This window comes from Dysidea avara, chromosome 8 (genome assembly GCF_963678975.1).
Source record: "Dysidea avara chromosome 8, odDysAvar1.4, whole genome shotgun sequence".
In the NCBI taxonomy this organism is placed as follows: Eukaryota; Metazoa; Porifera; class Demospongiae; order Dictyoceratida; family Dysideidae; genus Dysidea; species Dysidea avara.
In genome coordinates this window covers 16,967,447-16,984,081 of record NC_089279.1, presented here as the reverse complement: position 1 = coordinate 16,984,081, position 16,635 = coordinate 16,967,447, and the positions used below count along the sequence as shown (strand labels likewise).

The following is a 16,635-nucleotide window of genomic DNA, read 5'->3' as shown; positions in this document are numbered from 1 at the left end:
ATAAAAAGGTGCAAAAAACTAATTTAATATCTATGTATCTGTATGCATCATACATCAGATTTTCATGGACTACCTAACTATATGTGGAGCATAAAACAAAGTTAACAAATTTTCTTGATTGCAGCAGCATTACAGTGATTTATTCTCACACAGAATTGTTCACATAGTGATTAGCCTATGTTCAAAGAAATAAAGTAACATACTGATAGTTTTAATACACCCCATACCTGTTAATGGCATCATCTTCGTCGCTATTCTCATAATCATCCCTTCTATTAATTGGCAAGTAGTTATTTGTTTGGTGTTTTGTACACAGATACATCAATGCCCAAATAAAAAATGCTATCAGAATAAAAAATGAAGCCAACAAAATGATAATATGAAAGACTCCCATCAGCCAAAGTGTTAGAGCTAATTCTCGGATGTCAAATTCACTGTCATATTTATCACAATCTACGGTAAACCAAGTTAGAAAGATATCCATACAAATTACTACAACACAGCTTCCAGGTATCACCAGGTACTTTAGTTTAGTTCGTAGTGTCAAATAGTTGATCAGAAATAGCAGTGGAAGAATATACAACACCATGGTGATGCCATCATCCCATCCATCACCATTTAGACCACTAGTCATCAGAAATACCAACGTGAATAAAATTGCACTATCTAAAATATTCAAATCCCTTCTTTTATATGGCTGAAGCAAAAGGGGAATCACCACTATGGTAATAACAATAATTAGCATCACAGTACTTTGAGTGTTATTCTCTGTGGATGAAACACCAAACCACTCAGCGTTTTTGTTCCAAGCAACTGATACAAAATCCAAAATAATATTAGTACCATAGAGCACTTGACGGCATATCAAATAATATGCAGCAAACCAGCGATATTCTTCTTTGTAGCATCCTTGTAATTGATCTATTATTGGCTTGATGCTTATCAACTTGAGGTTAAAATAACGAATCAAATAACGTTGTGTTAGTATAACTAGAGGTAAACCAATTCCAATAATCAGTTCACACAATATTGCTATTGTCACATACAGTATATGTCGACCGTGAAAATACTGTACTGTTGGAGATAAATATGTCTGCCAGTGTTGTACTTGGACAGTTAAATCATGATCAAAGACTGCTAATGGCTTTAACAACTGAACAGATGTATAACACACAGAGCTGTAAGACAGGAGCAAAAGTATGCATATTGATTTACTATTCACATATCTGCCAACATATCGAGCCACTACAACAAACCTTCTGGCTGTGAAAAAAATTAGACCTACCATACAAGTAACAATCAGAGGATGTACATAACCAATGAACACGTGATCTATGATATCTGCATCACCCAGACACAAATTTATGTATTTTAAAAAAGGAGGACGTAAAATACCAATGATTGAAAAGAATGGAAGTGCTGTTGTACTGGTGACACCCTGAATACAGCTAGGGTTAGTAAGGTGATGATATATGTCACGATTATGTTGAATTAATACGTTCACAATTTGCTCTAGTATGCTGTAATAAAAAATGACACCATAAGCATATCCCACTGTGACATCAATCTGAAAGTGTAACAAGACAAATATTAAGGATATCACAATACACCAGTATACAAATGAAATAAAGAGCAGTAAGAATAAATTAAGAACAGTATGTCTACTACAGCACTGAGAATGTGGAATACAATTTTTTGTATCATGTGGAATGGAGAAATTGTTAGTGCATTCTCCACATGCCAATCCTGTCCAATATTGAAGGCATTGATAATTTCTATCAGGCTTAAGATTTTGTTCAAGAGCACACCCCAAGTCATAAATTTTACAATGATCAATTGGGCAAGAGATTACATAACTTTGAAAACCATTATCGTACCAATACCCTGGTGTAAGTTGTACATACCCACATGTTGTGGTAAGTTGTTCATATCCACATGTTATCCCTATTTGAACAAGGTACGACTGAATATCAGAATCATCATCCAAAATTATTTTACAATCAAAGGGTAAGCAATCCCCTCTAAATTTAATGTGTGCAATGTCAGCATTGCAGTTGCCACTCTGCTTCACCACTTTAGATTCATTTCCCACACTATTGCCACTATCGTCAAATACATAAAAGTACAGGGAAAACGGATCTTCAAAATTACACCGAATTTTGCTATCATTAATTAATGTAAGATTATGGTTAATGCTGTCAATATAATAATTAGATACATCATTACTTCTGTACTCATCTACACAAGTTACAGAACCATTAACTGGACCAACCAGGTTGCCAAAATGATCAGTAACAACAACATCAAATTGCAACTGATGCAACCAAAATTCAATCAAATTAGGGTCATCATGATAGTCTGTCTCATTCAGATGTAATACAGCATGACTAATGTTTATATTATGGGGTGATGGGACTATTACTGCATTCTGTACTTTTGATGATATCAAAAAGTCAGAATCACTATGCAAATTTGTACCAATGCTAAAATATGCACAGTTATCCTTCTTATTAGCAGTATTGTTTTGAACACAAATAGAACTGATCAACCAGTCATGATCATCATGATTACCTGAGAAACAATTGACATACACAGCTCCCCCATATGATGCAGCAGTATTCCCTACAAACATCAAAGTTGATTTGTTAGTAGTGATAGTTGAGCTTTCATCCAAAAACATAGCACCTCCATTGTCAGCAGCATTGTTGTAGAATTGAACTGATGCTTCGTACATAGAAATTTGTACAGATTGCAAGTATAATGCTCCTCCATTACCAGCTACTGAATTGTTTTCAAATATAGCTGGACCAAATATAATTATTTCACTGTGTATAGCTGAAATGGCCCCACCATTTGTATCAGATGCATTGTTGTTGTAAAATGTAACACTATGTAGCACAGTGGTGTTACAGTAGTGAAGATAAACTGCAGATTTCATGTTTGCAGAAAACTTTGAAAGATTTACGACTAAGTGCAATGCAATACCGTATCCTGATAGTCTAAGACTGTAGCCATAATTATTATTGAAATTACAATCACTAATAGTGACATTTATCACGCTTAATTGCAGAAATTGCTCAAACCTTGCAGGAATCCACAGTGTGCTGTTTTTAAATCTGCTGAAATTTGATTTATGAATGTCAATAAATGGCACTGAAATACCAACATGACCAATTTGATCAGAAAATGCACTATTGTTGATGTAAACGGAACCTACCACTGATGTCAAAATGGTGTCGTTACAGTGAAGAAAACTGCAGTTGACCACTCTAACAACAGAAATGTCATTGATTACAGTTCTGTTACACTTGCTCCATATAATGTTCTGAATTGTTACAGTATTGAAATGGTTGCCCAAAAGACCTCCTTGATGATCACACATAATTGTAGGGCTATTGTAACCTGTGATGGTGATATTCGAAATGTTTCCAAACTGTATTTCATCTCGTAATGATATGCTAGAGACTATTCTAATCACAGCATTGTTACTAGCCTGCTCAAGAGCTAAAGCAAGACTAGAACAGGAACACCTTCCATAAACACAGCATTCCAATGTATCAAAGCCATCATGATCGATGGTAACAGAGACTTCACCAATCAATGCATGTGACATATCCCATGACCAACTGAGTAGGATCCACCAAATAAAACTAAACATCCTTCTGCTGTTTACCCTAGATAATAAAATAACAACCAATTGGTCAAACTTTACACAACCTATATATTGATATGGTAGCATTGCTATAATACACTTCAATGGGATAGCAAAATAATTATCAGTCAAGAGGGCTCTGTTCCAGTTGGTTGTAAAGCTAAGTAAAATAGTGTACTTTTTTGTACACTCAACATGTAAAGCACGGTCTCTCTAGAAAATATGACAATCAGAACATTATAAAAGCAGTCAAAGCATTCTCACATCTTCACTTATTTCAGGACATATATAACATGCTACACACCTGCAATGAGGGATCAAGGGGTATGCCCCCAAAGGAAATTTTAGCCTTTTGGGATCAATTCTCTGGGCTGAATGTTACGCACTGACTGCTCTATTAGAACAACTGACTGTTCTGTTAGAGTATCTAGATCTTTTTTACAAACTAAAATTAGAAAATCAATAGGGGGTACCCTCTACCAGCGTTGAAACCGGGTCGGGTCATCCGGGTCATCCGGGTCACATTTTCTCCGGGTCATCCGGGTCAGACCCGGTTTACAGATTATCCGGGTCTGACCCGGATTGGATCACGTGAGAAACGATATTGTTAGTTTGACGACGTAGAAACTTATTAACGCTAGTCGAGCAGCTCTTTTGTGAGCCACGCCCACTTATCGTGTTACAACATACGCTCAGCCACGCCCATTTATTAGTGAGTGCAGTCTGTAGCACAAAAAACCATGTCCGTTGTTGTCTACAAGCTTACGTTGAGCCACGCCCACTAATCGATTATTGTACGAGTCAGCGTTGAAACCGGGTCGGGTCATCCGGATTATGTTTAGTCCGGTAAACCCGGTCGGACCCGGATATAAAATTATCCGGTCGGATTTTGCGCTTGATCACGTGTGCGTTAATTTAACGTTCCTAATATAACGTTCCGCCTCGTGCTTTGCATCAACATGGAAAGTGACGATTTAATTGTGCTTGATGGTGACAATGAAGACTTATCTCCTCAAGTTGTTTCTAGACGGGTGATTGATGGTGACTACATTCTGAAGAAGAAGAAGAACTCGAAAGGAAGTAGAGCATGGGAGCAGTTTAGAGCAGTGTTAAATCCTTCAAATAATGACGAGGTGTTTGGAGTCGCGTGTTGCTGTGTGTGTAAGGTGTGTATCCTTTATAAAACAAAGGTGAGTGGAGAGGAAAGGTCTTTGGGTACGAAAAATATGTTAGATCATATGAAGCGATGCTTGCCTGCTCGTGCTAGTGCTCCACGCAGAAGTGATAGTACTACCACTACCAGCGAGAGTGATAGTACTAGTAACAGCACTAGCCTAAGCAGTAGCTTTAGCAGTGCTGTCATCAGTTCCAAAGGCAGTAGCAGCACCAGCACAAGTAGCAAAGCAACTAATAAGCCTTGTTTTAAAACATTGGATAGCCTTGTCATAGACGCGCTAAGGCTGTATGACCTACTTCTCTCTCATCACCTCCAACCTAAATAAGCTGTGGTACCGTGGTGAAAAGTGTGTAGATAACGGTACAAAGGAAGGTTTGTTTGCTTTCAGTACGTACAGTTGTCTCGTTCGCGTATATTCGCAGCTGCTGGTCACCCTCAGTTGGCAACAATTGGAACTGAAAGTAGACTCTGAAGCGGATGGCATCGCTGAGAAACAATCCATCCAAACGAAAGAGACCAGAGGATTCCCCTGACGATTCCAGTAAGAGCGTAGATGTTTGCCGTCATTGCAGCAAGAAATGTACTAAAAAAAGTGAGGCTGTTCAATGTGATTTGTGCTGTTCGTGGCTGCACGCATCTTGCGAAGGTCTAAGTAAAGACGAATATAAACTGCTTACTCAATTAACATCCACTGTTGAAAATGTTATGTACTACTGTAAGTTTAATAAGTGTGAAACGCGCTCCAAGCAGCTTATGTTCGGTTCAATTAGTAAAGCACTTTTCCCACCGGCTGACAGCTCTGAAACCAGCACAGCAACGGAACAGAATTGTTTATCTAAGACTCTGACTGACCTTAGTGAGAAAATTGCTGATTTGACTATCAAACAGCAAACACTACACAACTCAGTGCAATCTATATCCTCCAAATTTGTTGAGTCTGCTGTTAACATGGACACTGGTGCTCCAGCTCAATCCATCACTCAAGGAGCTGGTCCATCTAGTAATGCTCTAGACATTATAGATGAGATGGCAGATAGAGATCGAAGGAAAAATAACATTGTCGCATACAATTTCCCGGAGTCCACTGACCGAAACGTTGATATTCAATCATTTAAGGCCCTAAGTGACACAGTTTTCAAATTGGATCTGGATGTAACCAAGGCTATTCGTTTGGGACCAAAGATCCCTAATAAACACAGACCATTACTATTGACTGTTGAAGATGTTGACGACAAGACTTTCATGCTCTCTCATTCTCACTTTCTGAAGCGACACGAACAGTACAACAAAGTATACCTTGTCCCTGATAGAACAAGACTTGAACGTGCTAAGCACAAAAGGGTTGTTGACGAGTTAAAACAAAGGAAGGCCAATGGAGAAACTAATCTGATAATTCGTAATGGCATTATTTCACAGAGACAACCCCGTGTAAATATAATTGCTGAAACCACCAACACTCAGCAGGCTACTAATTGTTCCTGATAGAAGTCTTGCTGGTTCTTCAGTAATGATAAGTAATACAATGTTAAGAACTTTGTATACAAACGCTGATCAGTTTTTAAATAAGCGTGATCTTCTTTCCGCTCAAATTACAGGTAGCCACCCCCCTGACATAATTATTATTACCGAATTGCTTCCTAAATCACCAAATTCTACTGTTAGCTCAGCTCTACTGGCACTTCCTGGATATTCTCTTTACGTTAACTTTGATCCAAACACATATACCCCTGTCACCTCTCACATACGCGGAGTTGGAATATTTGTCTCTGAGAAGCTGCAGGCTCATCAAGTATTTTTTCACTCACCTGATCTTGAAGATCAAGTATGGGTTAGAATTCAACTTTGTGGATCTGATTCACTGTTAGTTGGCTGTCTGTATCGTAGTCCTACGGGTGATCTCAGTACTAGTGTTTCATCTCTTTGTAATTTATTTACCAAACTCGATAACTATTCTCACTTATTAGTATGTGGCGACTTCAACTTTAAAGAAGTTACTTGGTCAGACCTTTCAGGTTCAACTACTAATTCTCATATAGTACCTTTTCTCGACTCAGTAGATGATTTATTCTTGTTTCAGCATGTCAACAAGCCCACAAGAATTAGACAGGGTGATTCTCCAAGCCTACTCGATCTAGTATTCACAAACGAAGAGAATATGGTTACAAACTTGTTGCATCTTCCACCCTTGGGTAATAGCGACCACATTTGTATACAGTTTGATCTTTTGTGCTATTTGGAGCCGAAGAAGACTGACAACTTGAAATATAATACAAGAGCGGCAAATATTGATCTAATGAAGCAAACTCTTGGTGATGTTGACTGGGTATCCTTATTGGACCCCCTTGATATGAGCGATGCTTGGTTGCAATTTAGGTCAATCTTTCAGGATGCTCTTGACAATTGTGTTCCTACTTACAAGCCCAAGGAGAAGAAAAGCCTATACAGTAACTCTGAAGTGTTTAGTTTGAAAAGGAAAAAGAATCATCTTTGGAAAAAGTACCTCTCGACCCGTTCTCTCATAGACCTTGCAAACTTTAAATCAGTAAATAATCAGCTTAGAAGCTTGACTCGTAACCTTAGAAAAGACTACGAAAAGAATCTGGCTCAAGGTGTCAGATCTAGGCCTAAAGCATTCTGGCAATATGTTAACTCAAGGACAAAAGTACGCCCAGGTGTTACCGAGTTGGTCTCCTCGGATGGTTCTGCAATACATTCCGATACTGAAATGGCTACTCACTTTAACGAATACTTTTCTAGTGTATTTACCTGTGAGGACACCACAAGTATTCCAACAGTTGATTCAACTAGTTCCCCTCTCCTTGATGACTCCATTGAAATCACTCCTGGAACTGTTTTCAGCAAGCTAATAGCTCTACAAAGTAATAAATCCTCTGGACCAGACGGATGGCCTATAACTATTATCAAATCTGTAAGTGAATTTATTTCTGTACCATTATCTATCCTGTTTAATAAATCGCTAAATAGTGGCACTTTACCTTCAGATTGGAAGTGTGCCAATGTAACACCTATTCACAAAAAAGGTGCACGGAATCTGACCTGCAATTATAGACCAGTCAGCCTCACTTCTATTTTCAGCAAGTTAATGGAATCCATTGTCAAAGATCATATACTGAACCACCTATCCACAAACAACTTACTGTCTCCCTATCAATTTGGCTTCATACCAGGAAGATCGTGTTCCACTCAATTGCTTCTGATGCTGGATTATTTAACTCATCATCTTGATGAGGGCTATTCTATTGACGTAATCTACTTAGATTTCCAAAAAGCCTTCGATACTGTTCCACACCGACGTTTATTGCAAAAGTTAACATCGTTTGGTATTCATGGAAATGTGCTAAAATGGATTGAAAGTTTTTTATCTAACAGAGTGCAACAAGTTGTACTTAATGGCCATAAATCTTCCACCATTCCAGTTACTAGTGGTGTCCCCCAGGGTTCTGTGCTGGGTCCCCTACTATTCACGATGTTTGTAAATGAGATACCATCAATTGTATCAAGTCCGGTGCTATTGTTTGCTGATGATACAAAAATCTTTTGAGTCATTAGAAATAGAGAAGACTATACTGCGTTACAGAGTGACTTAGACTTACTTCAAAGATGGTCACAACAGTGGCTTTTGAATTTTAATATTTCCAAGTGCAAACACCTTCACTTCGGCCCAGCCCACCACTATGGTCCTTACTGTCTCAACGGAATATTTATTGACATCAATGCAACGCACAGCGACCTCGGTATTGTTTTTGACGATCAGCTCAAATTCCATCATCACACCACTCAAGTTACTACCAAAGCTAACCGAGTACTTGGTTTGATTAAGAAATCATTTGAATACCTTGACTCTACCATGCTAACTTGTCTGTTCAATACATTAGTTCGACCTATCTTGGAATACAATAATCCTATTTGAGGGCCTCATTATATTCTAGACAACAGAAAGGTAGAGAAGATACAACGAAGGGCTACTCGTCTCATCCCACAACTTCAAGACAAATCTTACTCAGAGAGGTTGACACAACTAGATTTGCCATCTTTTCATTATAGACGTTTGAGAGGTGATCTAATATTTCTTTTCAAAATTCTTAACAATTATTTCACCACCGATTTTACTGATATATATACGTACTCAAGATCTATTACCAGGGGGCATCAATTCAAATTGTTTAAGGAACGCTCAAGACTATTATGTAGATCTAATTACTTTATCAATAGAATCACCAACAATTGGAATAGTTTGCCTAATTATGTTGTAAATAGTTCTTCGATTAACACTTTTAAATCATTATTAGATAGTCATTTAATTGATTCAAGATTTATTTTTGTATAAGTTATTTAATTGATTCAAGAGTTATTTTTGTATAATTACTGCATTGATCGGGTATGCAGGCTGTGCCTTTACCCGTATTTAATCATAATCATAATCATACGCTCAGGAAAGAAAGTTGGGGAGGGAACAAGGAAGGCAATTCGTGAGAAGACTGCTACTCTTGTTGCTGCTGCACACTTGCCTTACAGGTTTGTAGAACAAGAAGCATTAAAGGATTTTGCTCAATCTTTTATAGAGTTGGGTGCATCTCATGGCTGTGTACCGGCTTCTGAGTTTATAGTTGGACGGCTCACAGTGCGTAAAGATATTGTTAACAAGCTACCCCAAATACAGGACACCATTAAGAGTAGTTTACAAAAGTCTGCTGAGCAAGGTGCGGTTTCTGTTGTGACAGATTTGTGGTCTGATAATGTTGTGTCACGCTCCTACCTCGATGTTACCTTTTTTTGGGTGGAAGAATCAGGTCCTGACAACAGAATATGGTCCCTCAAGCATGCAATGTATGCATGCAAATTTTTTTCTGAGAGTAAGACTGCAGACCACATTCAAGTTGCACTGGATCAGGTTTTGGATGACGCAGGCCTTGATCCAGAAAATACCCCATGCACAACAGACAAAGGGTCAAATATGGTAGCTGCCACAAAGTCTAAGTGCCATGTTAATTGTGCTTGTCACCGTTTGTCAACATCGATAAACACTGCATGGGATGCATCATGTGCAGAGAGTCAAGAGCTAAAAGAGCTTGATGATTGTGCAAATAGTCTGGTAAAATTTGTAAAAAAATCTGGTGGAATCCAGTATAACTTACCAGCTACACTGAAGGCTGGTGGTAAAACAAGACCTTGGCGTGGTTTGATTAATAAGTTCTGCTCTATATCCAAAAGCTACGAGACATTAAAGCCACTGTTAAGGGATAAAAGACGTGAAGACCTGGTAGCTGCAATAGAAAAATTGCTACTTGAAGAAGTGCTACAAATTTTAGAAAAGGCTGAAGATATTTTTGACATTCTGGAATATTCTTTTGTATCCACCCTCCAGTTTGTTTTGCCTTCATTTTATAAACTGCGGAATTTTTGGTGCAATTTATCTGCTTCAGACACTGCAGCAGGACGTATTTTGAAGAGAAACTTAGTATCAGCATTAGATACTAAGTTTTGGGAGGATATAACTGCTTTACATGTTGCTACCTCCTATCTAGACCCCTCTCTTAAAGGATTTTCGTTTGTGAGGGATGCAGAGGAGCGACGCAGTTTATCAGAACAGGCAGCTGGTATTATTAAAGAGAATGCCATGGCCATTGCAAAAGCGAATGTCTACCCACCAAAAGAGCCTGAAGATAGTGATGTGGACACACTTGAGGAGGAAATAGAAGCAGTAGCTAATAAGAGATTAAAGCATGACCCATTGGCTGAATTTAGAAATGCTGCTGGTGATGAGCCAAGGAAAAAGTCCAGCAACTTTACAGCAGAAGTAAATGAAGAGCTTTGTCGCTATGGTTCAATTACTGGTGTAAATTTGACACAGGCTCATGCTGTTCGGAGCATATTTGATCCGTTGTTGTGGTGGGGTGAGCAAAGGTATAGTTTTCCTGTTTTAAGTTGTCTAGCTAGGCAACTTTTAGTTATACCAGCAGCTAGTGCAGAATCGGAAAGACATTTTAGTGGCGCTGGAAGAATTGCACGTAAGGACAGAAACAGACTGAAGGATGACGCGGTTGAGTCTTCGGTAGTGTACTATGAGGCTGTCAGGAAAAGAATAATATAATTAATACTAAACAAGCAGCTGTAGAACAGAGAATATTACTGTACTATTAAATTATCTAAATTTTAATTTACTGCCATTGTACATTAACTTGTTTCTCAATTGTCAGTTTTAATTTATCAAATGCAGAAAAGTTCATTGTACTTGCAGTCCATGTCTTTGTAATGGCTCTGTACCTGTGACAAAATAAAAAAGTCTAATTAAATACAATTTGAAGTTCTTACTTGCCTCACACAACTACAATCAGGGTTGAAACTAAGTGATGTATAAAATCAGCTTTATTGAATATCCTGGTCTAACCTGGATTGGAATACGTGTAACACAAATTAATTTTACGATGTGGAAATTAGCGTTGAAACCGGGTCGGGTCAAATTTTCTCCGAATCATCCGAGTCTGACCCGGATTGGATCACGTGAGAAACGAAATTGTTCGTTTTACGCGGTGGAAACTTATAAAACGCTATTCGTGTAGCTCTTTCATGAGCCACGCCCACTTATCGAGTCACAAGCATACGATCAGCCACGCCCATCTATTAGTAAGTGCAATCTGTAGCACGAAACTGCGTCCGTTGCTGTCAGCAAGCTTATGTGGAGCCATGCCCATTTATCAATTATTGTATGATTTGTATATAGTCTAGTCTTGCAGCAGGATAAGTACTTTTGTGAGCCACACCCACTTCAACATATCGGGAAATTGTAATACTAGGTATGCACGAAGCCACAACCAATTGCTGTCTGTTTAAACTCACAGTAGCTACGTGGAACCATGCAAAACCCAGTGATCGATTTTAAATTATAAACTTACCGTATAACTACTCGTTTACTCAACACGAATCGAACGCTCAAATCGTATAATCTCGTACGTCTCGCTCGCTCGAGACTACCCGAAACATACCTCTTATCGCACGCCTCAGCTTTAATCAATCCGGGTCACATCCGGGTCACATCCGGGTCAGTGGGTCATCCGGGTCAGCAGTAGTGACCCGGTTTCAACGCTGCCCTCTACCCTCCCCCAATTGCTATGCCTGTGTTATATTTTCTATCTATCTATCTGTCTGTCTGTCTGTCTGTCTGTCTGTCTGCCTGTCTGTCTGTCTGTCTGTCTGTCTGTCTGTCTGTCTGTCTGTCTGTCTGTCTGTCTGTCTGTCTGTCTGTCTGCCTGCCTGCCTACTTATCTATATTTGTCAGTCTATTTCTCTATTACTAGTATTTTGAAAAAAATTGTTAATTTAAAAATGAATTAGGGATCTGTGTGATAAAAAGTAGTGAAACAAGAAATGAATGATGCGTGTTATTACAGCATAGCTCAGTGGGAAAAGTCACTACTTTGGCACTGAACAAAATAATTGTTATAGCTATATGACAAAGTAGGGACTTTCCCATAAAGCTATACTGTAATAGCATTCATCTATTGTTTTACTACTTTTTATCGCATAGGTTCCCGCTTCATTAAAAAAAAAATAGTTTTTTTGTTGTAGCACAGCTAGCTTGTGACCGTTCTATTAGAATATCTTACATGACTGTTGTATTAGAGTATATCTTGAGTCAGCCAAGGGATATACAACAGCCAGACCAATAAGGGCTGGGGTGAGGCCATCTTGTTTACTGATACGTAAATAGCTAGATTGTTAATAGGTACATTTGGTCTCCACACTCTATCGCTATTAGTCCACCTATATAGATCTGATAAGCATGGTCGCAAACCTACTGCAAATGGAATCCCAATCACGAAGTTGCAAATATCTAGTTAGTATATCAAGACACACGGTAGTGTGTCGTGCGGCCCAAGAAGCCGGCGCGCAACCCCGTGAGTATATTGACAGGAAGAAAGAAAACGCAATTTTCGCACCTCCGTAGCTCTGTGCTGCCTTGATGAAACAAGACAAATTTTGCTGTGTACATTTCCTCCAACTTCAGTACTCCACATTCCAAATTCGAGCGAAATCGCTTCAGGCATTCCTGAGATATGCGACTTCAAAAATTGGCTTAGTTTCTTCGTTTTCTTTCTTTCTTCTTATTTTTCTTCCTCTTTTCGCAAACTTACAAAAACTGCTATAAAACGCGAACGCGTTATCCGATTGCCTTGAAATTTGGCACACAGAAGGGAGGTATAAAGGCGCATCTCGGTACCAACTTTGGCTGGAATACCATAAACAGGCAAAGAGTTATGAGCGATTATGCACGAAAAATAACACCAATATGTTGTCACGCCTACAGGGTAAACCGCGTATGGGAAGAAGCTGAAAATCGGTGGGTGAATAGGCTAATTATTGAACCTCAAACCTTTTGTGGTTTGAAAGAAATCGAGATAAAAACCAGGAAGATAGATCGAAAAAATCAACAGTGTGTAACAATTATGCAATCGAGATTAGCTAATAAAAAACGACTGCTTGCCACGCCTACCAGATAAACCGCTTGGGGTAATGCTTTGAAAATCGCTGTACAGATGGAGTTATCATCTTAGAAAGGCTCTTCAATGGTGTAGAAGAATCAGACTTAAAGCCACGGAGTTATAACACGAAATCCAACTTGGTGTAGCAAGTGCGAGATCGAGATACTCTAATAAAGCAGTCATCCTAATAGAGCAGTCACCCTGAACAGAATTCAAGAGATCAGTTAGAAATAAGTAACCTGTATAGAGATCAGCTACAAACAAATCACCCTGTAGAGAGTTCAGCTACAAACAATTCACCCTGTTCAGACATCAGTTAGAAGAAGTTTTCTTGTAGAGAGTTCAGTTACAAACAAATCACCCTGTTGAAAGATCAGCTAGAAGATGTCACCTTGTAGATAGTTCAGTTACAAAGAAACCACCATGTAGAGAATTCAGCTACAAACTAGTGACCCTGTAGATACATCAGCTAGAAGAAGTTACCTTGTAGAGAGTTCAGCTACAAAGAAACCATTCTGTAAAGAACTCAGCTGCAAACAAATCACCTCAGGGGCGGATCCAGGGGGGGGGGGGGGGGGGGGGGGAGGGCTTTGGGGGCTGAAGCCCCCCCTTCATATTTAGGCTTTACTTGATCAATATGCTGAGTATTATAATGAAATTTTGTCTTAGCATAATTATATGATCACTAATAATACAAATACTCATAAAACCACCTTATAAACGTCTTTCCAAGGTATTATCAGTGGATTTATGCTAAAATTTATGCAACAAGGACCCGAATCAGCATTGGAGGTTTACAAGGTCGAGATACTCTAATAGAGCAGTCAGCTAACTACTCTAATAGAACATTCACTGGACACATGTAGTTGGTTCTGTTATGGAATTTTTCCAAATCTGCCTGCACCTATACATGCAATGAAATGAATTGGTCTGTTTAAAGGGCTTCATTCATCTACTTGTGTATAACAATACTTAATTCAGGTTCACAATTTCCATTGAAAATGCTCTCAGATTCAATCTTGTATTGTTCAAATTTCAAAATTTTCCACTTTCAACATTATTATTCTAACATGCATCTATTCAGTGTTGTGCAATTGTGAGAGGGGTGCATCATGTACTTGGTTGTCTGTACCTACCCAAACTTTTCCATTAGCAAAATGCTTCAGAGAGCCATACCTATAATCTAAAGGCAGTATATAAAATATCTACAGGCAGAAAATATTATGAATTTTATGTGGAAATGTCTCCAAATTGCAGTGTTTTAGCATCTATTTTTCAAAATTTTCCTGGGGGGGCATGCCCCCAGACCCCTCTAGTTCCAGCATGCTTCGCTATCTCTACCCAAGAGATTAGTAGCTTGAGTTAGCCCCTCCCTTTTATAAATCCTAGATCCGCCCCTGCACCTATACAGAATTCAGCTACAAACAAATCACCCTGTAGAGAGATCAGCTAGAAGAAGTTACCTTGTAGATAGTTCAGCTACAAACAAGTCATCCTGTACAGAGATCAGCTAGAAGAAGTTACCTTGTAGATAGTTCAGCTACAAACAATTCACCCTGTACAGAGCTCAGTTAAAAGAGGTTTCCTTGTAGAGAGTTCAGCTACAGACAAATCACCCTGTAGAGAGATCAGTTAGAAGAAGTTACCTTGTAGATCGTTCAGCTACAAACAATTCACCCTGTAAAGAGATCAGCTAGAAGAAGTTACCTTGTAGAGAGTTCAGCTACAAAGAAACCATCATGTAGATAGTTCAGGTACAAACAAATCACCCTGTAGAAAGATCAGCTATAGAAGAAATCACCTTGTAGAGAGTTCAGCTACAAAGAAACTATCATGTAGAGAGTTCAACTACAAACAAATCACCCTGTAGAAAGATCAGCTATAGAAGAAATCACCTTGTAGAGAGTTCAGCTACAAAGAAACCATCATGTAGAGAGTTCAGCTACAAACAAATCGGCCTGTAGAGAGATCAGCTAGAAACAAAACTCCCTGTAGAGAGATCAGCTAGAAGAAGTCATCTTGCAGGGAGTTCAGTTACAAAGAAATAAACCATGTAGAGAGTTCAGCTGCAAACAAATCACCTGTAGAGAATTCAGCTAGAAACAAGTCACCCTGTAGAGAGATCAGCTAGAAACAAGTCACCTTGTAGAGAGTTCAGCTAGAAGAAGTCACATTGTAGAGAGTTCAGCTACAAAGAAACTACCATGTAGAGAGTTCAGCTGCAAACAAATCACCCTGTAGAAAGTTCAGCTATGAACAGATCACCCTGTAGAGAGATCAGCTAGAAACAAGTCACCCTGTAGAGAGTTCAGCTAGAAGAAATTACCTTGTAGAGAATTCAGCTACAAAGAAACCACCATTTAGAGAGTTCAGCTGCAAACAAATCACCTGTAGAGAACTCAGCTACAAACAAATATGCAGTGTAAAAAGATCAGCTAGAAGAAGTTACCTTGTAGAGAGTTCAGCTACAACGAAACCACCATGTAGAGAGTTCAGCTACAAACAGATCACCTGTAGAGAGTTCAGCTAGAAACAAGTCACCCTGTAGAGAGATCAGCTAGAAACAAGTCACCTTGTAGAGAGTTCAGCTGGAAGAAGTCACATTGTAGAGAGTTCAGCTACAAAGAAACTACCATGTAGAGAGTTTCAGCTGCAAACAAATCACCCTGTAGAAAGTTCAGCTATGAACAGATCACCCTGTAGAGAGATCAGCTAGAAACAAGTCACCCTGTAGAGAGTTCAGCTAGAAGAAATTACCTTGTAGAGAATTCAGCTACAAAGAAACCACCATTTAGAGAGTTCAGCTGCAAACAAATCACCCAGTAGAAAGTTCAGCTATGAACAGATCACCCTGTTGAGAGTTCAGTTAGAAACAAGGAATCCTGTAGAGAGATCACCTAGAAGTATCGCCTTGTAGAGAGTTCAGCTACAAACAAATCACCTGTAGAGAGTTCAGCTACAAACAAATCACCCTGTAGAGAGATCAGCTAGAAGAAGTCACCTTGTAGAGAGTTCAGCTATAAAGAAACCACCATGTAAAGAATTCAGCTGCAAAAAAACACCCTGTAGAGAACTCAGCTACAAACAAATCGCCCTGTAGTAAGATCAGCTAGAAGAAGTTGCCTTGTAGGGATTTCAGCTACAAACAAATCACCCTGTAGAGAGTTCAGCTACAAAGAAACCATTCTGTAAAGAGCTCAGCTGCAAACAAATCACCTGTACAGAATTCAGCTACAAACAAATCACCCTGTAGAGAGATCAGCTAGAAGAAATTACCTTGTAGATAGTTCAGCTACAAACAAATC

At 38.9% G+C, this 16,635-nt stretch overlaps 1 protein-coding gene across 1 annotated transcript in view; it reads right to left on the bottom strand.

The window, feature by feature from the left end:
* Nucleotides 1–1,562: 1,562 nt before the first annotated feature.
* LOC136264804 (uncharacterized) overlaps nt 1,563–16,635 on the bottom strand; it is a 60,546-nt gene continuing 45,473 nt past the window's right edge. The window contains exons 2-3 of the mRNA XM_066059573.1: nt 1,909–3,674; nt 1,563–1,567 (exon numbers count right to left, since the gene is read on the bottom strand). Coding sequence (XP_065915645.1) covers nt 1,563–1,567; nt 1,909–3,658 — 1,755 coding nt within the window. The 5' untranslated portion in view covers nt 3,659–3,674. The remainder of the gene's footprint in view (nt 1,568–1,908; nt 3,675–16,635) is intronic.